General features: G+C 39.9%; 1 protein-coding gene across 2 annotated transcripts in view; it reads left to right on the forward strand.

Annotated features, from left to right (window-relative positions):
- LOC128692195 (pyridoxal phosphate homeostasis protein) overlaps nucleotides 1-19,068 on the forward strand; it is a 48,726-nt gene extending 29,658 nt beyond the window's left edge. Inside the window, exons 3-7 of one of the 2 annotated variants that reach the window (XM_070080344.1) lie at nucleotides 6,132-6,200; nucleotides 6,669-6,810; nucleotides 7,442-7,584; nucleotides 17,897-17,992; nucleotides 18,807-19,068. In XM_070080344.1, coding sequence (XP_069936445.1) covers nucleotides 6,132-6,200; nucleotides 6,669-6,810; nucleotides 7,442-7,584; nucleotides 17,897-17,992; nucleotides 18,807-18,875 — 519 coding nt within the window. In that variant the 3' untranslated portion in view covers nucleotides 18,876-19,068. Of the gene's footprint in view, nucleotides 1-6,131; nucleotides 6,201-6,668; nucleotides 6,811-7,441; nucleotides 7,585-17,893; nucleotides 17,993-18,806 lie in introns of both variants that reach the window. The other variant, XM_070080338.1, reaches the window with a different exon arrangement.
- Nucleotides 19,069-22,819: the final 3,751 nt, after the last annotated feature.

Genomic DNA, 22,819 nt, shown 5'->3' on the forward strand with positions numbered 1-22,819 from the left:
GTACCTTTTCCTCCTGTGTGATGAAGGTCCTTTTTGGCATTTTCTTCCAAAACAAGCCTGTTTCGTCACAATTAAACACTTGTTCAGGTTTCAATTCTTCACTATCTATGTACCCCTTAAACTCCTGTACAAACTTCTCAGCCGCTCGTTTGTCTGAACTGGCTGCCTCACCATGTCTTACAACATTGTGTATACCACTACGCTTCTTAAATCTGTCAAACCAGCCCCTGCTGGCCTTAAATTCACTATCAGCACTGGTTCCAGGAGTTTTTTGTGCCAGATCGGCATGCAACTTCCTTGCCTTTTCGCAAATAATCGTCTCTGAAACACTATCACCTGCAATCTCTTTATCCTTGATCCACACCAGCAACAACTTCTCAACCTCTTCAACTATTTGTGGTCTTTTTTTGGTTAGCATATTAACACCTTTCACAACATCAGCTTCCTTGATTTGTTCTTTCTTTGACAGGATAGAACCGATGGTCGACTTGTTTTTCCCATACATCTTGGCAAGCTCAACAAGTCTCACACCACTCTCATACTTCTGTATTATTTCCTTCTTCACATCAAAGGTGTTTCTCACTTTCTTTACCACAGGGGTACCACTAGCAAGTTTCTTTGGGCCTGTGGCAGCTTATTTCACAGTCCCACAAGCACTAAACACAACAAAATAATTGTAAAATGCATGAATGAGAGCGTAGGTTAGTGTTCACTCAAGCATAAACAAAGCTAGACTGCTCACGGCGCCTGCGCGGGGACACGGACAGAGCAGGCCGGCAGACAGGTCCCATACCCGGCGGTTCGAAAATAGGGGCGCGTTCGATAATAGGGACACAGTTTGTCTGAAAAAATAGTCCTATTTTCAAAACGTTTGATATGTGATATGTTCGATTTTTGAGGTTCCACTGTATGTGAGTTTTGTGACATTTGGGGAGGATCTGCAGTTGGTCCCTACTTAGTGTCGTTATATTATCTCCTTGTTCCTGATTTTGTGTCGCTGTTGCTTGTTATATTGCTGTTCGGCTTAACAGTCGCTTTATTGTTCAAGCAAGCTGTTCTGATTGCCAGGTTGGTCAAGAAGTTAGCTTTTGTGAGGACTTTTAGTCAGTCACTGGTAAAGTCTAGTCGAGTCTTGAGACATAGCATGACCATAACACAAGGCACAGATCACTCTTTGATATTCCTCGTGTCCATCTCACGCTATGCAAAAACTCAATGCACATAAAAGGCCCTAAAATCTGGAATTCATTACCTGTAAATATAAAAGAAACACTACCTGTTTATAAATTCAAGTCTCTTCTCAAAGATCACTTACTCACCCAAAACCAAATAAATACTGAATAACTGAACCTTATAAATTGTATATCTTAAATGTTTCTCACAATTATATCACATAAATGTTAAACCTAAAACCCAATCTAACTTTATTATTTTTTAAATACACTACCTAACAGAATACTCCATTCTACTGAATTTACAACAATGCATGCAACCATATGACCTGTCTTTGTAATACTCACTTGTGCTTTATAGTAATCAGTTTACATTAATGTTTTTCACTGATTTCATCATTGCTTAGTTAATCTTAAGTTAATTTTAAGCCAGCCCGTAATGCTATGCATAGTATAAGTGGCTTTGGCATGCTGCTCTTATCTGTATTTTTTTGTACCTCTGTAAGTGTGCTCAAATTATAAATAAATAAATAAATAAATAAATAAATAGCGAACTACAGTGGTCCCCCGGTATACAATATTAATCCGTTCCTGAGAGCTCATCGTATGCCAAAATTATCGAAAGGCGAATTAATTTTCCCCATAAGAAATAATGGAAATCAAATTAATCCGTGCAAGACACCCAAAAGTATGAAAAAAAAAATTACCACATGAAATATTAAGTTTAATGCACACAAACTGAAGAAGACATGCACAGTTTGTAGTACTCTACTAAAAATAGAATATATGACACTTACCTTTAATGAAGATCTGGTGATGATTGATAGGATGGGAGGAGGGGAGAGTGTCGAACTTATTGTTTAGAAGGGGAATCCCCTTCCATTAGGACTTGAGGTAGCAAGTCCTTTTCCGGGGTTACTTCCCTTCTTTTAATGCCACTAGGACCAGCTTGAGAGTCACTGGACCTCTGTCGCACAACAAATCTGTCCATAGAGCTCTGTACCTCCCGTTCCTTTACGATTTGTCTAAAATGGGCCACAACATTGTCATTGTAATAGTCACCAGTTTGGCTTGCAATAGCTGTGTTAGGGTGATTTTCATCCATAAAGGTTTGCAGTTCAACCCACTTTGCACATATTTCCTTAATTTTTGAAGTAGGCACAATGGATTCCACAACTGGCATAGGCTTCTCAGGGTTAGCCCCAAACCCTTCAAAATCTTTCTTAATTTCCATACTAATTCTCACCCTTTTTACCACAGGGTTGGCACTAGAAGCTTTCTTGGGGCCCATGGTGACTTATTTTGCAGAAACGAGCACCAAAAACACTGTGATGATATGGAATGTACCGAATGTATGCTTAGATGCGAGCACACTGGCTGGCTTGTAAACACTGGCACGCACTGGGCAGTTCAGGCCACATGTGGACACGTCTCGGACGAATCGCGTGTGGCGGGTTTTTTAACAAGTGGCGAGGCAAAATTTTTGCGTTAAAATGTATCAAATACCGGATTTATTGGATACCGATGCCATCGAATACCGGGGGTCCACTGTACTTAGAGCACTTACACACATACACACAAACTTACTTGTATATATTTGTACTATGTTATTAAATGCTAACGATGTACCAGACGGTACTTAAAAGCCATAAAGATGTGATATGTGCCTTCAGCACAGTACATGTACTACTGTACATGAGAGAAGTTTAGGAACTTGTATCCTATATTATATTCAATTGATTACTTTAATTTACTTTGATAATATATGCCTAGACAACTTTATTGTTAAGTAAAAGGACACAAGTGCAACTAACGTGACATTTATTGTGGCAACGTTTCGCTCTCCAGGAGCTTTATCAAGCCATTACAAACAATAGAGAGCGAAATGGAGAGCGAAACGTTGCCACAATAAATGTCACATTAGTTGCACTTGTGTCCTTTTACTTTACATATTGTCGGTAATTCTACCAACTTTATTACAACTTTATTGTTATTAATAAACTTATTAAATTTTAATTTCTTTAGTTAGTAGCCTACCAGTTGTAATCCTGAAGCACTATTGAATCTTACTAAATTCTAATGGATAATTGGACCAGGATACTGACTACTTGTTACAAAAACCTAGTAACAGGCTGGATGCTAGAAGGGCAGTCCTTTCTAGTACTCACTGGAGATCTCTATGCTTATTAGATATCGCATTTTTTGTAACATCTACCACCATCACTTACACCCTCTATCACCATCACTACCACCCTCTACCACCATCACAACCACTACTACTCTCTACCACCATCACTACCACCCATTTAAGTCAGGGTGATCAAAAAAAGTGTGTAACTTTTACTTTTTTTTTCATAGCTGTCTGCCCAGAAGGGCACCTACATCATGTTTTAACCCTTTCAGGGTTTCCGACGTACTAGTACGGCTTACCCACAAGGGTTATTGATGTACTAGTATGCCTAAACTCTAGCGCCTTCAGATCTAGCAAGAGAAAGCTGGTAGGCCTACATATGAAAGAATGGGTCTGTGTGGTCAGTGTGCACAGTATAAAAAAAATCCTGCGGCACACAGTGCATAATGAGAAAAAAAAACTTTGACCATGTTTTTGTTTAAAACTGCGACTTTGCACTGTATTTTTGTATGGTATTTATGGTTGTATTCTAGTTGTTTTCCTGGTCTCATTTTATAGAATGGAAGACATATTACAGAAATTGAGATGATTCTGATTGGTTTTACAATGAAAAGTACCTTGAAATTGAGCTCAAAGTAGCAGAAATGTTCGATTTTTGCCAAAGTTCAAAAGTAAACAAAAGCCACACATCCAATACATGTCAACTGGTGAGTCTAATATTCTTTCACAAGTGCACTGATATTATATATACCATTTCTACACTAATGCATAACAGTAAATCTTCTATTTTTTGTGAGAATAAAAATTCAAAGTGGAAAGCAAAAGAAATGTAAGAGGGGCCTGAGGACATGACTAATGAACAGAGGAAATGTTATTTTAGTGCCAGGAATATCTGTCTTGTTTATTCTGGACCCTGTTTGGAAATTGGCATCTTTTGAAATTTGTGTGAAATTGGCGAAATTGCTAATTTCTGACCACTTTACTGGATAGTTGAAATCAGTAAATGGGTGGTTTCTTGTACTCATTCGATAGAAAAATTGGAGTTCTAGCAAAATAGTTATGATTTTTTGTCAACTAGTACATTGGAATTGGCTGAAAATGGGGCTCAAAGTGGGCGAAATCGCCGATGTGTAAACATCGTCGAGACCGCTAACTCTGCAGGAGCATAATTCTGTAAGTTTTCCATCAAATTTCATACTTTTGGTGTCATTATGATCGGGAAAAGATTCTCTATCTTTTCATAAGAAAAAAGTTTTTTTCTGAAAAATTTTCGACCCTGAGAACAAGTTTAGGAGAGGGCCTCTGGACCCTGAAAGGGTTAATAATGTCCAACTGAACCACAGCATCTCAACAATTTTAAAGATTTAAGATTTAATGAGATTTAAAGATTTATTTTATTTCTTTGCAGTGTTTACAATGTGTGATTACAATTTTGATTTGTTAAGTACAAAGAAAGCCACTTTTGGGCAGACCAAACCTAATTCATACAGACTACTTATTACTGTACTAGTGTTTTGAGAAGACTAAATTTTTATTATACATGGTTTTTCTTATTAATAGAGGTAGCTAATTGTCTACAGTAATCAAAACTTATAGCTGTAATATATAAAAAAATTACAGTATTACAAATTTAGCACAGTTAACAGTAATGAGATTGAGGCAGTTTTAAGTTTGAAACAGTGATTAAATAGTTGATCAGTCATAAAGCACAATTTACAATAATGAAATTGAAACACTTTTAAGTTGAAACCACAAGCACAGTATCAGTTACCTTCAAACCTCTTAACTTCAAATAGCACTTCAGTACTCCCCCCCCCCCCACAGAAAAAATATTAATCCATGCACTCAAGATGCTCAACCCCGCTCTCTCTCAGCAACTCCATAAAATTCTGCTTCCAATCATCTTCCATCCACTCTAGATTTATACACATCTTACATAAATATAACAAGTAAACAATAATACTGTACATATGGATGTTGAGATTCAGGATTTCAAATTTACTATGTCACTTCTGAAAAGTCATAATTATGCATAACATTTTGGATAAAACCAAACCAGAAATGAATTGCAGAAGTTATTGTATGATTAATTACATGGTTGGAGTTGTATCTCTTAGGAATCTGATAGTAATGCTGTCTTAAAAATAAGAAACTGTAATAGGTAAAAAATGTTCATAGGAGCTTGGACAACCAATAGGCTTTTGTGTTGTGTGTGTTAGACATGAGTGAATGGAGGTAAGTGGTGTTTATGACAATGTGCTGTTGGAGTGTGAGCAAGGAACCATTTATGAAGGGATTCAGTGAAAGTGGTTAGCTGGACTCGAGTCCTGGAGGTGGGAAGTACAGGTGTCTTTCAACCTCTATATTAGAAGTGATCAAGGTCCCAGGACCGAAATGTTTTCTAATAAATATATCCTAGTGTTTGCTTACGTGTTTTTCTAAACCAAGCATATACAGGTATATACAAACCCCTCTGGGTTTTCTTCTATTTTCTTACTATTTTTTGTTCTTGTTTATTTCCTCTTATCTCCATGGGGAAGTGGAACAGAATTCTTCCTCCATAAGCTATGTGTATCGTAAGAGGCGACTACAATGCTGGGAGCAAGAGGCTAGTAACTTCTCCTCCTGTATACATTATTAAATTTAAGAAGAGAAACTAGTTTTTCTTTTTAGGTTACCCTGCCATTGTGAGATATGGCCTGACCATTGAAAACAAAAATTGGATTGTTTTGAAATTTGGTTCGCCTTACTTTGGTGGGGAAAGTGAAAAGTTAAAGAAAATTGGTTTTACAGTATACTGTACTGTATATATTTTTTTTTGTCCTCAGATATTAACATTGTGTCCTGATATTAAATGGCATATGATTGGTCACCTTCAAACCAACAAGATAAAAAAGGTAAGAAAAAAAAGTGTGTGCATGATACTGCTCAATCTTATTTATAAATACTTGTAAGAAATATCTTAGTGATAATGTTTATTAAAACTGACCAAGTTGAGAATGTTTTGAAATAAAATGAAAATATATTTCTGTGCCTTACAGGCCTGTAACCCCCAGTGACATCACACTCACACATACATGAAATCTTACCCTACCAACAGACAGCAACGCTTGATCATTAATAACTGTACTTCAGCAGTCCGATCAGTCAATATAGCAGTTCCACAGGGCAGTGTTCTGGGTCCTCTGCTATTTCTCGTTTACATCAAGAGCCTTCCTTATGTTTCACAGGAATTTATACAAATTCTGTTTGCAGATGACAACTTTTATCATGTCAAATGCAGATCTAGCTACACTCAACAACACAGTCAGTGCTGAACTTGGAAATACAGTATGTAGATTGTAAACCATATACATCATTAACAGGTTATTGAAGTGCCCAATCTGTTCTGCATTGAAACCATTGACAGCATTAAACTGGCCACAGCTGTCAATAGTGGTGTTGAGAAGTACCTTGGAAACAAGAAGTTAAAGATATATGTTCAAGTTAACACAAGTGATGAACAAAGTAAGTCAATACTTTCACCTGAATGAACTTTTTTACTTTTGGAGTGGATATTGCTTGAAATATAAGTAATAGTTCATTTGCTAAGTTAATGATTTTGCATTATAATGAATGACACATGTTACACTGCCTTCTCTCAGTGATGTTCCTTGTCTTCTCATTCTCTTCCCTTCAGTTGGAGTTACCCTCTCCTTCCATGGAACAAACTACCTCCCATTCCCCAGGCACTATATGATCCATACAAATTTAGCACTTCTCCATAAATATGTTCTGTCAGTAATAAATCCTCATTCTCTTATTTATTTTCATTACTCAAGTTTTTCATAAGAGTGTACAAAATTCTTTTTTCAAGTTTTGTAGTTTTTGTACTAAATTTTTTTTAAGACCGGCCATTTCCCACCAAGGTAGTGCGACCCGAAGCAGAAGAAACACTTTCATGAGACTCACTCCATCACTGTATTGCCTGAGGCATGCCAGCATTACAGCTTAGATGCCTCTCTAAACTGCAGTATCCCCACCCCTCCTTCAGAGTTCACCATAGGTATACAAATTTGTGTTTTCTTAAATATAATTGCTGTAATGGTTTTATTTCTCTAAGTGTTTTATGATTTTTGTATTTTTTTTTATATTATAGACAAAAGTGGAGTTGATGCAGATCATGTGAATGAGCTGGTGGGTCATGTTTTGCAGAACTGTGCTCATCTAGATTTAGTTGGTCTTATGACCATTGGAGCATTTGATCATGACCTCTCCGAAGGTCCTAACCCAGACTTTCAGGTAAGAGCTTACAGTAAAATTGAACATTCAGGGATTATAGTTAAAGGTTTCTTCCTGTTATTTTTAAGATCCTTGTAAATATGTAAATACAGTGGAACCTTGACTTACGAGTGTCCCAACATACGAGTTTTTTGAGATACGAGCCGTCCCTGGGTCGATTTTTTGCTTTGAGTTACGTGCCAACATTTGAGTTACGAGCCAGCTCCCTCTGCTTCCCCTTCAACCCAAAACCTGGACACCTCGTCTGTTTATCTATGATTTCATGCTTTAATTCCATGGAAATCATCCTCTTTTTCTTCTCCGTACTGTCCTTTACACTTACTTTCTTAGGACCCATGCTTAGAAAAACGAAATTTGGCCAAATGACTTGTCAGAAATGTAAGCAAAGGATGAGAGAACTGCTCCCACAGCGAGGTAAACAGTGCACTGAGTTAGCAGCGTTCTTTATTATTTTAATAATAATTATTAGTAATATTATTATTATTATTATTATTATTATTATTATTAATTTAGGTAACTAGAGCACAGATCCAATTCCCTAGATCATGAGCCCCTCACCAGCATCAAGGAACCTTGAGGCTGGTGAAGGGCTCTTGATCTAGGGAATTGGATCTGTGCTCCAGTTCCCTAAATTAATAATAATAATAATAATAATAATAATAATAATAATAATTATACATAATATGTACGTAATAATTCAGAATGCTGCTGCTAGTTGGCACAGCTGATGCCAAAACATCCGCTAAGCAGTGCACATGTTTACATCACTGTGGGAGCAGTTCTCTCATGCTTGCTTGCATTTTTTTTTACAGTCATTTGGCCAAATTTCTTTTTTCTAACCATGAGTCCTAAGAAAATAAGCACAAAGGACAGTGCTGAGAAGAAAAAGATGATGATTTCCATGGACTTAGCCAGGCAATACCAGCTTAGTACATCTACGATATGTAGATACTAAAGCTGTATCAGTTATGTTCAGTGATTAAACAAAACAATGTTTTTGTTGGAGGTTTACAGGGCCACTGACATATGTTGCAGCCTCAACCTCCCCCACCCTCAACCTCCCCCACCCTCAACCTCCCCCACCCTCAATATCCTCCACCCTCAACATCCTCCACCCTCAACATCCCCCATCCTCAACATCCCCCACCCTCAACCTCCCCCACCCTCAACATCCCCACCCTCAACATCCTCCACCCTCATCCCCCATCCTCAACCTCCCCCATCCTCAACATCCCCACCCTCAACATCTCCACCCTCAACATACCCAACCTCAACCTCCCCCCCCTCAACATCCCCCACCCTCAACATCCTCACCCTCAACATCCCCACCCTCAACATCCCCACCCTCAACATCCCCACCCTCAACATCCCCCACCCTCAACATCCCCACCCTCAACACCCTCTACCCTCAACATCTCCACCCTCAACATCTCCACCCTCAACATCTCCACCCTCAACATCCCCACCCTCAACATCCCCACCCTCAACATCCCACACCCTCAACAACCCACACCCTCAACATCCCCACCCTCAACATCCCCACCCTCAACATCCCCACCCTCAACATCCCCCACCCTCAACATCCCCACCCTCAACATCCCCACCCTCAACATCCCCACCCTCAACATCCCCACCCTCAACATCCCCACCCTCAACACCCCCCACCCTCAACACCCCCCACCCTCAACACCCCCCACCCTCAACCTCCCCACCCTCAACATCCCCACCCTCAACATCCCCACCCTCAACATCACCCTCAACATCCCCACCCTCAACATCCCCCACCCTCAACATCCCCACCCTCAACATCCTCACCCTCAACATCCTCACCCTCAACATCTCCACCCTCAACATCCCCCACCCTCAACATCCCCCACCCTCAACCTCCCCCACCCTCAACCTCCCCACCCTCAACATCCCCACCCTCAACATCCCCACCATCAACATCCCCACCCTCAACATCCCCACCATCAACATCCCGACCCTCAACTTTCCCACCCTCAACATCTCCCACCCTCAACATCCTTCACCCTCAACATCCTTCACCCTCAACATCCTTCACCCTCAACATCCTTCACCCTCAACATCCCCACCCTCAACATCCCCACCCTCAACATCCCCACCCTCAACATCCCCCACCCTCACAATCCCCCACCCTCATCCTCCACCCTCAACATCGCCCACCCTCAACATCCCCACCCTCAACATCCCCACCCGCAACCACCCCACCCTCAACCTCCCCACCCTCAACCTCCCCACCCTCAACCTCCCCCACCCTCAACCTCCCCCACCCTCAACATCCCCACCCTCAACATCCCCACCCTCAACCTCCCCCACCCTCAACATCTCCCACCTTCAACATCTCCCACCTTCAACATCCCCCACCCTCAACATCCCCCACCCTCAACATCCTCCACCCTCAACATCCTCCACCCTCAACATCCCCCACCCTCAACATCCCCCACCCTCAACATCCCCCACCCTCAACATCCCCACCCTCAACATCCCCACCCTCAACATCCCCACCCTCAACATCCCCCACCCTCAACATCCCCCACCCTCAACATCCCCCACCCTCAACATCCCCACCCTCAGCATCCCCACCCTCAACATCCCCACCCTCAACATCCCCACCCTCAACACCCCCCACCCTCAACACCCCCCACCCTCAACACCCCCCACCCTCAACACCCTCACCCTCAACCTCCCCACCCTCAACATCCCCCACCCTCAACATCCCCACCCTCAGCACATCCCCACCCTAAACATCCCCCCACCCTCAGTATCCCCCACCCTCAGCATCCCCACCCTCAACATCCCCACCCTCAACATCCCCCACCCTCAACATCCCCACCCTCAACATCTCCACCCTCAACATCCTTCACCCTCAACATCCTTCACCCACAACATCCTTCACCCTCAACATCCCCACCCTCAACATCCCCACCCTCAACATCCCCACCCTCAACATCCCCCACCCTCAACATCCCCCACCCTCAACATCCCCCACCCTCAACATCCCCCACCCTCAACCTCCCCACCCTCAACCTCCCCACCCTCAACCTCCCCCACCCTCAACATCCCCACCCTCAGCATCCCCACCCTCAACATCCCCACCCTCAACATCCCCACCCTCAGCATCCCCCACCCTCAACATCTCCCACCCTCAACATCTCCCACCTTCAACATCCCCCACCCTCAACATCCCCCACCCTCAACATCCTCCACCCTCAACATCCTCCACCCTCAACATCCGCCACCCTCAACATCCTCCACCCTCAACATCCCCCACCCTCAACATCCCCCACCCTCATCCCCACCCTCAACATCCCCCACCCTCAACATCCCCCACCCTCAGCATCCCCACCCTCATCCCCCACCCTCAACATCCCCCACCCTCAACATCCCCCACCCTCAACATCCCCCACCCTCAACATCCCCCACACTCATCCCCCACCCTCATCCCCCACCCTCATCATCCCCCACCCTCATCATCCCCCACCCTCATCATCCCCCACCCTCAACATCCCCCACCCTCAACATCCCCCACCCTCAACATCCCCCACCCTCAACATCCCCCACCCTCAACATCCCCCACCCTCAACATCCCCACCCTCAACATCCCCACCCTCAACATCCCCCACCCTCAACATCCTCCACCCTCAACATCCTCCACCCTCAACATCCCCCACCCTCAACATCCCCCACCCTCAACATCACCCTCAACATCCCCCACCCTCAACATCCCCCACCCTCAACATCCCCACCTTCAACATCCTCACCCTCAACATCCCCACCCTCAAAATCCCCCACCCTCAACCTCCCCACCCTCAAAATCCCCCACCCTCAACCTCCCCACCCTCATCCTCCCCACCCTCAACCTCCCCACCCTCAACATCCCCCACCATCAACATCCCCCACCATCAACATCCCCACCCTCAACATCCCCCACCCTGAACTTCCCCACCCTGAACATCTCCCACCCTCAACATCCCCACCCTCGACATCCTTCACCCTCAACATCCCCACCCTCAACATCCCCCACCCTCAACATCCCCACCCTCAACATCCCCACCCTCAACATCCCCCACCCTCAACATCCCCCACCCTCAACATCCCCCACCCTCAACATCCCCCACCCTCAACATCCCCCACCCTCAACATCCCCCACCCTCAACATCCCCCACCCTCAACATCCCCCACCCTCAACATCCCCCACCCTCAACATCCCCACCCTCAACCTCCCCACCTTCACAAATCCAGCAATCAGTTATTCGGTTCCTTCAGTTATTCAGCACTAATTTTGGCTAGCATAATCTCAAATTTCCAGGGTCGCCACACCAACCTGCTGGTACTGTTTGGTGGCGCTACTTGCTGCATAAGTCATTCCAATTTCTTTTTCTCCATTTATTGTTATAACCTGTTTACTTTTAGCCCTAGCCATGGTTCCAATGAATAAAAGAAATGTTTCTCATTATGTAAAGCACCGACACAGTACATTATCCATTAAAGATAAGGTGGCTTTGAAGCCACTGTCGGTTGTCATGAGCTCAGTCTCATGATGCAGGAGAATATGCTTTATTATTACGCTAATATCAACACTACAGCTTATTTGCCTATCACAATTGATCTAATATGACATAATAAACAATATAAATAATACAGAACATGTTAAATACTCCAGAATAAATAATATTTGGCATAACACCGAGCAGTTCGACGGAGGTATGAAGAGGATATGGTATACAAATACCATTCTCCTATCCCTGTCTTGGGGGCTTATATTAGAGAAAACAGAGTGTACCACGGGGCTAACTGTGATAAAAACTCGTACTGCACCATAAACCTGAAACAAAAAAAAAGTTATTTTCTCTATATAGATTATTACACATAGCAGCATACGTGTAGAGAACCTAGGATAACCCAAAAAGTCAACGTGGCTTGTTTCTAGTATGTACCTGGCTTGGGTTAGCCATATATGATTTTTGGTAAATATTCAATTTCCAGCCAGGGTAGAAACATTAGGCATGTTTCTTTACACCTGTTGTCAATATTTGCCCATCGGTAAATGGGTACCTGGGTGTTAGCCGACTAGTGTGGGTGCTATCCTGAGACACTGACCTAATTTTCTTGAAATACTGTGCATAACAAGCAGCTTTCTATATACATACTAGGCTTTTAAAGTGCCCTAGAGCAATAAAATGCATATACGTACAGTACATTCATTACTTACCTTAAAATATTTGTAGTCTTAATGTAGAGTGAGAGGTGAGTAAACAAGATGAGTTCATGAGAGTGTAGAAGGTTCACTGAGTTTTGTAAACAAACCAGCTGTTGTTGTTAGCAGTCCGGACACAAATGGTTTATGTTCACTCTGTCAAGCTGACTGGAAAAACATCTTATATTTATGTTAATTTGTATGTTTATATGTTACATAGCATGTTTATTATATAATTTTGACAAAGTGTAGCATTAAGAGTGTAGCAATTAAGCGATTAGCTCTTTCAGGGTCCAGAGGCCAAATTTCAAAGTGTGCACCAGTGTCCAAGAATTTTCAAAAAATAATTTTGTTATTTTTTCTCATGAATGGTAGGGAATCTTTTTCTGAAGGTAATAAAACAAAAAGTACGAAATTTGATGGAAAATTGACAAAATTATGCTCGTGAATTTTGACGTGCCAGCGATATTTACACATTGGCGATTTTGCCGACTTTGACTCCCATTTTAGACCAATTACCCTATTCCAGTCGACCAAATTCTTAGCTATTTCACTAGTATTACTTCTATTCTATCAACTGAGCACAAGAAATCACCAACTCAACTGTTTCCACTACAAAATAAAGTGAATGGAAATTGGTAATTTGGCCAATTTAGTGCAAAGTTCAAAATATTCCAGTTTCAAAATTGAGTCCAGAATAAACAATGCAGGCATTCCTGGCACTAAACTAACATTTCCTCTGCTCATTAGTTATGTTTTCAGGCTTTACAAATGAATTCCATTTTGATTTTTAATTCACATAATGAATTTTTATTCAAGCCAAAAAATATAAGATTTACTGTCATGCAATATTGTAATAATTCTATAAATAATATCAGCACATTTATGAATGTATATTAGACCCACCAGCAGGTGTGTATTAGACGTGTGAGGTCATTTGTTTACTCTTGAACATTGGCAAAAAATTAACATTTCTGCTACTTTGAGCTCGGTTACAAGCCATTTTCAGTACTAAACCCAATCAAAATCATCTCTGTTTCTGTAATATATCTTCCATTCTATCAAATGAGACCAAGAAATCACAAATACAACTATAAAAAACATACAAAAAGCACTGCAAAGTTGCTGTTTTAATAAAAAATTAGGGTCTCGGTTTTTTTCTCTCATTATGCACTGTGTGCTGCAGGATTTGTTTTATGTGGTGCACACATACCACATAGATGTATTCTCTCATATCTAGGCCCAAATTTACTGCTCACAGCTTATCAGAGTGAGCTGAGCTCATGGCGTAGATCTATGGTTTGAACCCTCAACATAAAGCCATAGATCTACGGCACAGACCCTGAAAGGGTTAAGTGATAGAAAAAGGACAAAATGAAATAAGCTCCTGACAGCATAAGCTGCTCTGCCTATCTTCTGCAAGGTATGTAAATGGTGTATATACACCAGTTCATTTCTACATTATGGTTATATTGTTTATTATGTCATATTAGATGAATTGTGATAGATAAATAAATGAGGTTGCATCATATTGAGTACTGTTTTGTCATGCCTCCTGACAGCAGGAACGGATTAATTGGATTCACATTATTTCATATGGGAAATATTGCTTCGACTTTAGTATGTTTCGACTTTAATACTAGCTCCTGGAACGGATTAAGTACGAAACTCAAGGTACCAGTGTACGTATTAGGAATTTTATGTTTACAGTCATTTGAGTGGGTGTAAGTGTAAATTAGGGGGGAATTACAGATAACGACAGTAAGACTATATTGTTTTGGATGTGTTCATGATACAAAAAGAGAATTAGGTGGTTTTCATTTGGTTAGCTGATGATGGGGTGTGTTAGGGAGATGAGATGTTTGTTAATGGTAGTTTTGAAAATGGTGGTTGAGTCTGCGGTTCTAGAGTTTTCAGGCAGGGAGTTCCTGATTTTAGGTTCTTTTATGTACATTGAATTTTTGTAGAGGTTTAGCTAGACATGGGAAATGTCATAGAAATTTTTGTGCTTGGTGTTCTGCCTGTGGGTTCTGTCACAACTGTCAAGAAAGTGTTTTAGTTCAGGGTTAATATTAAATTTATGGTTCTGTAAATGTAGGTTGGACAGTAGTAGATGTGAATGTTCTGTACGGTGAGTAGGTTTAGGTCTTTGAAGAGTGGGGGTGTGTGTTGTCTTCCATTGGATTGCATGATGATTCTTACTGCAGCTTTCTGTTAGGTTATTATTGGCTTTAGGTGAGTTGCTGCTGTTTATCCCCAAGCTCAGATAGCATAGGGATAGATAAATGGATAGTATAATGTGAGTAGGGCTGATTGCGGTACGTAGTAACGTATCTTGGAGAGGATCCCAACTGTTTTGGATACTTTTTATTTTTTGTTGGATATGGGTATTGAATTTCAGGTTGCTGTCAAGTTGCAGGCCCAGGAATTTGCCCTCATTATGTTTAGCAATAAGAGTGTTGTCAGTCATTATGTTCAGCGGGGCAACATCTGTTCTGTTCCCAAACTGAATGTAGAAGGTTTTGTCAATATTAAGTGTAAGTGTCCCGTGGCCTGATCATTAAAGCTCTCATTTCACATGGTGAGGGTCTGCGTTCGATTCCCAGCATGGGTAGAAACATTGGGTGTGTTTCTTTACACCGATTGTCTATGTTCACCCATCAGTAAAATGGGTACCTAGGAGTTAGTCGACTGGTGTGGGTCACATCCTGGGAGAAGGACCTAATTTGCCCGAAATGCTCTGCATAACAAGGGGCTTTCTATATACGTAGTAGTATGTCATTGACGTCAGCTAAGCCTGTATACCATGTACATGTACTTGTAGAAATAAAGATATTACAGTGGAACCTCTACTTGCGAGTTTAATCCATTCCACGACCTTGCTCATAACTGGATTTGCTCATTTGCAGAGTCAATTTTCCTCTTTTAAATTAATTGAAATGCAATTAATCCGTTCCATTGGAATTCTGTACTTCAATAATTTCGCTAATATCAACTTTACGGCTTATTTATCTATCAGAGTTCATCTAATATGACATAACAAACAATATAAATAACATAGAAACCTGATATATACTCCAGAATGCATAAAATGTCATTATGTAACAGGTGGAGGCAGCCACAACCACTCCCTCTTTGTTGTGGTAAACACTGCTATCTAGTGACGGCCTTTTGAAGTCGCCTGTTATTATAATTATTATTACGTAGTACATTATTATGATATATGTATTATTATTATATGTATTATACTATTATTATTGTATTATTATACTATTATTATACATATTATTATACATATGATTATTATTATTATTATTATGTTAAGCATCTTTCCATCATACATTACCCAAGTTTCAATAAGATAGTCCAACAAACAAATGAGATACAATTCCCTAGATCAAGAGCAAGAGCCCCTCACCAGCTTCAAGGCACCTGTCTTGAGGTCTGTTTGCTTATGGAAATTTTGCTTGCGTATGGAAGCAAAAATTGATCCATCGACTGCTCGTATTTGGAAAAACTCGCACATGGATGCGCTTGCAAGTAGAGGTTCCATTGTATTATTATTATTATTATTACTATTATTATTAAGTTTATTAGCAGTCATTATTATCATTATTAATATGGCATCGTCAAGACTAATAACTTGTACCTGCACCCCAGCATAGTGCATAAGTTTACTTAGGTACAGGTACACATAAGTATAATTATCAGAGTATGTTCTTTCTTTCTTTCAACACACCGGCTGTATCCCACCGAGGCGGGGTGGCCCAAAAGGAAAACGAAAGTTTCTCCTTTTACATTTAGTAATATATACAGGAAAAGAGGTTACTAGCCCCTTGCTCCCGGCATTTTAGTCGCCTCTTACAACACGCATGGCTTACGGAGGAAGAATTCTGTTCCACTTCCCCATGGAGATAAGGGGAAATAAACAAGAATAAGAACTAGAAAGAAAATACAGTAGAAGAAAACCCAGAGGGATGTGTATATATATGCTTGTACATGTATGTGTAGTGTGACCTAAGTGTAAGTAGAAGTAGCAAGACGTACCTGAAATCTTGCATGTTCATGAGACAGAAAAAAGGACACCAGCAATCCTACCATCATGTAAAACAATTACAGGCTTTCGTTTTACACTCACTTGGCAGGACGGTAGTACCTCCCTGGGCGGTTGCTGTCTACCAACCTACTACCTAGGGTCAGAGTATGTATATATAAAATATGAAATACATAACTTTAAAACACTTGAAATTTTGGAAAGTTTCCAGATAATGGAGAGTTGTGCTCATGGGGAATGTAAACAAACTGGGTGGGGCACGGTGACTGTATTAGAAAGTCAGGTGGGGAGCTGTATAGAGAGTTTTGGTCATAATTTGAAATGTCCATATTAACGGAACACCATAAGGCAAAACTCCATAAAGCGGGGCCCTACTGTATTCAAAATGTAAGGCAAATGGGTATGTGACTGATGAACAGAGAACTTACTGTTTTACTGCCAAGAATGTCTACATTGTTTATTTTGAACATTTTTAAACTGGTATTATTTTTTATTTTATGTGAAATTGGCCAAATTACCAATTTCTGTGCATTTTATAGTGTAGTTGAAACAGTTTAATGGGCAATTTCTTATGTTCAGGTGATAGAATTGAAGGAATACTAGCAAAGTAGCTAAAAATTTAGTCGAATGGAGCAGTGGAATTGACTTATTATAGGACTCAAAGTGAGCAAAGTCACCGACATAACTTTGTGCTTTTGTCATCCCATAAGTTTTTCATCAAATTTCATATGTTTGGTTTCATTAAATTCAGAAAAAGATTCTCTACCATTTCAGAAGAAAAATTATTTAAAAAAAGAAAGAGTAGGGAGAGAGTGGACCTAGTAGTGACCAGTGAAGAGGCAGGGCCAGGAACTATGAATCATCCACTGCAACTACAATTAGATGAGTACAGACCAATATTAATTTTGGGTGTCTGGACAGTGAAAGATGAAATAGAGGATTCACTGAACTTTCATTCTACATTTACCATAATGTTAATTATGTATTGACAATGAAATGACATCCTTATTGATAAAGTATGTACATATATATTTCAGAAGTTGCTGAAATGTAGAGCTTCAGTGTGTGAAAGCCATTGTTTAGAACCTAAAGATGTAGAATTATCAATGGGCATGTCAAATGACTTCGAGCATGCAGTAAGTACCTGTGAATATCTTTTTATTAAATCAGTTATCACCCCACCCAGGCAGGGTAACCCAAAGGAAGAAAACACATTCACCATCATTCATTCAATAGCTGTCTTGCCAGAGGTGTGCAGGCATCACGGTTCAAATAACCCTCCAAGCCACTTCATCTGCATTCATCTTTCAGAGTGCAGGCACTGTAATTCCTACTTTTAGAACAGCTAATTGATTCCCTGAATCCCTTCATAATGTTACCTTGTTCATTTTCCAGGCCAGTGTTATTTAAGAGATAGTTATTATACAGTGGAACCTTGGCACTCGAACTTAATTGGTTCCAGAAGGCTGTTCAAGTGCTGATCTGTTCGAGTACAGAACATATTTTTTCCCAACCAATTTTCTTTTGGGTTGGCTGTTATCACTGACCCTCTTAGGCCCCATGGTGACTCATTTATATAAATAATATAAAAAAAAATTTGAAGAAATATGAAATGGTTTGCAGCAAAGTTCTGGCAGGTTGTGTTTGTTCGGTCGAGTGCTGAGCAAATGGCCAACTACCGAGCGATTCGTTTCCTGAACAAACGTTTGAATACCGAATTGTTTGAGTATGTAGCTGTTCGAGTACCGAGGTTCCACTGTACGTGTCAAAATTTAATGCCTTAAGTTGTATATTTTCAAAGAAGAATTACTGTAGATAAGAGGCAAAACCATTGAGTATACATATATAAAATTTTGTCTGAAAGGCATTTTCTCTCTCTAAATATGTGATAAATGAAAGATGAATGGATGAAAATACAGTTTTTTCTAACTATCATGTACAATTTTTCAGATTCTTGTTGGGAGCACCAACGTGAGGGTCGGCAGCACGATCTTCGGAGCACGAGCTATCAAGAAGTAGAAAGAGAATCATAGTAGCTTTTTATTTACTATATTATAAAAAAAATAACTCCTTACTGATACAATAAGTGTTATCTTTTCTCATACTTTGCATTTTATTGCTATCTCTTCAGATAAAATAAATTATATAAATAGATAAGTATAAATTAACCATAATACAATTTGAAATTTATTAATACAGTATAAAATATAAACAGCTTTTTTCATTTACCCAGCACTGTCCAGTTGACCGTTATATTACATGGTAGTTATGTTCCTGAAAATGCCGTGTTAGGTAAATCTGTGTTAGATAAACTGAAGAACTTGTGGGAAAATAGGGTTACGTTCCTGCATGCCCCCAAAAAGCCAGACAACTTTTTTTAGACCTCCAGCTCTTACAAAAATAAAAGTGAATATGTAATTGTAGTTCATTGTTGTGATGTATTATGTTGTTTTTACTGCTTAAGACTACAAATGCAACAGAAATAATAGTATTTATTACCTTAAATTGTGGGTGTTGGTGTTTGTGGATGATTGTAGAAAGTTATGCTGTGGCCCTACTGGGCTGAGGTGGATGGTAGAGGTTCTGGTACTGAAGTCGATGGCTGTACTGGAGTGTGCATAAATTCTGTAATCGATTTCTGATTCTGTTTTACCCCGCAGTACATTATACAACTGACAGTAAGGTATCAGCTGCTCTAGACACCATTTCAGGGTCCTCTTCAGTAAAAAAGTCTAACTTTAAGTCGGTCAGTAAATCAGTCAAGTCAAGTCAGTCAGTCAATAAATTAGCCAAGTCATTTAGTCAGTAAGCCATTCATCACACAAACTCATATATTTACTTCATTCTTTTTAATTTTACGATGCTTCATTATGGCCACAGGCTGTCTCTTGTCTAATATTTCTATTTTCTTCATTACCTCTAAGACTTTAACGCTTATACCTTCTCTTGCCACTTTCAGCAACACTGGCATGCCTACTGGGTGCCATGATTGCTTGGCAGATACAAGAAATGGTAATTAAAAGATCAAAACACAATTCACAAACACAGCTAGCTCCTAAGACAGAATGGAACTGAACACGTATTCACGAAGGCTGGGATGGTGCTGGCGGGAGTGTCAGGGTTGGCAGGGAATGGAGGGAGGTCTTCCCCGCTGATTCATAACAAAGCTAGAGCTGGGGAAATTTTTTCCACGCCTGTGAACGGAACTGTGTAAAGTTAATATTACGAAGTGTTGTTTAACCCTTTGACTGTCGCAACCCCCAATCCTGAGGTGTCTCCTGGTGTCGCAAAATTTAAAAAAAAAAAAAAAATATTTTTTCTTATGAAATGATAGAGAATCATTTCCCGATTGTAATGACACCAAAAAAACGAAATTTGATGGAAAACTGACGGAATTATGCTCTCGCGAAGTTAGCAACCTCGGCTCTGTTTACAAATCGGCGATTTCGCCCACTTTGAGCCCTATTTTCGGCTAATTCCATTGTTCCAGTCGCCCAAACTCATAGCTATTTCTTTAGAACTCCATTTTTTCTATCGATTGAGTACAAGAAACTGCCCATTTACCGATTTCAACTACCTAATAATGTGGTCAGAAATTTGCAATTTGGCCAATTTCACGAAAACTAAAAAATATGACAATTTCAAAATAAGGTCCAGAATGAACAATGCAGACATTCCTGGCTCTAAAATAACATTTTCTTTGCTCATCAGTCATGTCTCCAGGCCCCTCTGATATTACTCTTGCTTTCTATTTTGAATTTTTATTCAAACAAAAAATAGAAGACTTACTATTATGCAGACTACTGCAATATTGTAATAATTGTATAAATAACATCAACCCATTCATGACTGCATATTAGAATGGCTAGTTGGACATTTATTGGACAATGGCATCACTTGTTTACTTTTGAACATTGGCAAAAATCAAACATTTCCCCTACTTTGAGCTCCATTTCTAGGTTCTTTTTATAGTAAAATCAATCAAAATCACCTCTATTTCTATAATAAGTTTTCCATTCTATCAAATGAGACCAAGAAAACGAGAATACAACCATAAATACTATACGAAAATAGACCACAAAGTCGGCATTTTAATTAAAAAAAAACGGTCAGTTTTTTTTTTCTCATTATGCACTGCGTGCTCCAGGATTTTTTTTTATATGGTGCACACTGACCACACAGACCCATTCTCTCACATGTGGGCCTACCAGCTTTCTCCTGCTTGATTTGAAGCCGCTAGAATTTATGAGTATATATACGTCAAACACGGTACCTCGTAAGACGTATATATACGGCCACGACAGTCAAAGGGTTAAAATTGTGCTGCAATCTTTCAATAGTGCAATAACCACAATGTGGCAAATAAATCCGTGTACTGTAATGGTCTACTGTACATTTAAATTCACAATTGCTGTTAATTTTAAAAATTGATGCATGTGTGTTATAAGAGGCGACTAAAATGTCATGAGCAATGGGCTAGTAACCCCTTCTCCTGTATAAATTATTAAAAGTAAGAAGGCAAACTTTATAAAATTGGGGTGTTTGAATATGAGTGGATGTAGTAAAGATGATAAGAATGAGATGATTGCCAGTGTTATGAATGAAAAGAAGTTGGATGTCCTAGCTCTAAGTGAAACAAAGCTGAAGGGGGTAGGGGAGTTTCAGTAGGGAGAAATAAATGGGATTAGTTCAGGAGTATCTGAGAGAGCTAAGGAACGGGTAGCAATAATGTTGAAGGATCAGTTATGGCAGGAGAAGAAGAAATATAAATGCATAAATTCAAGATTACGTGGATTAAAATAAGGGTCAGATGCAAAAAGTAGGTTATAATAAGTGTTTATGAATTTGAGAGATGCTAAGTGTTTAGGGAGTTTTGAACAAAGTGAGAGTAATTGTGGTAAAAGACCTGAATGCCAGAGTGGGAGAAGTGATTATAGAGAGGGTGGTAGGTAAGTTTGGAGTGCCAGGGGCAAATGATAATGGGGGGGCCTTTCATCGAACTTTATATAGAAAGAGGTTTGGTAATAAGTAATACACACTAAGAAAAAAAAAGGATAAATAAGTATATGAGATGTGATATAGGGCATAATTACAGTAGTTTGTTGGCTTCTGTATTGGACAAAACGTTGATCGGGTGGGGATATGTTGCAGTTTTGAACTGTAGTATTGGTACCCCTCTGGCAAGACAGTGATGGCGAAAGTGTTTTTTCTTTTTTGGATCACCCTGCCTTGGTGGGAGATAGCCGATATGTTTGAAAGAAAAAAATGCCTATATTTTGTGCAACTGAATTTTCTATATGTAGCTTATCTTGTCAAGACACTATATGACCCTTACAGATTTAGTGCTTTCCTGATTAATATAAAATTCTGGCTTTTGGCATTTTAATCATGTACTGTAACACTTTTATGCATTTGTACATCACTAGTTCCTATTAAAAATGGTGAGTTAATAAATATAAATTATCTGCAGCTCATACTAAGGGAATAGTTTTGAATTATCATTACAAAAACAGATGTAAACAAACTTTAACTAAAATAGTTTGGCTAGGTTGGTTGGGTTAACATTTAACAGCTCAAGTCAAAATAACTTCTTAAAGAAATGCACAATTCCCTTGTAACTGTGTCCATTAATATTTTTTTTTTTTTTTGCAGCTTATATGCCTTACTAGCTGAGTCTTGTACCTAGAAAAATGACTGTTTTGTATTTAGGCAAGTAATGACCCATTTGGGTTTAGAGCTTAATTTTATTACAGTTTTTTTAATGTGTTGGCTGTTTATTTATTCAAGTCAAACAAGCATTCTTAAGCCAGCATTTCATTTGCTGTAGAATATTCATCCCTTCAAAGGAGGGGGGAGGGTGCATTGATGATAGTGAAGGGCTCTTTGATCCAAGAGTGCCAATCCAGGAAGGTTCTTTGATGGTGATGAGGGGGCTCCTTGATGCTAGCAAGGGGCTCCCCTCA

The sequence above is a fragment of the Cherax quadricarinatus genome, chromosome 6 (genome assembly GCF_038502225.1).
Source record: "Cherax quadricarinatus isolate ZL_2023a chromosome 6, ASM3850222v1, whole genome shotgun sequence".
NCBI lineage: Eukaryota > Metazoa > Arthropoda > Malacostraca > Decapoda > Parastacidae > Cherax > Cherax quadricarinatus.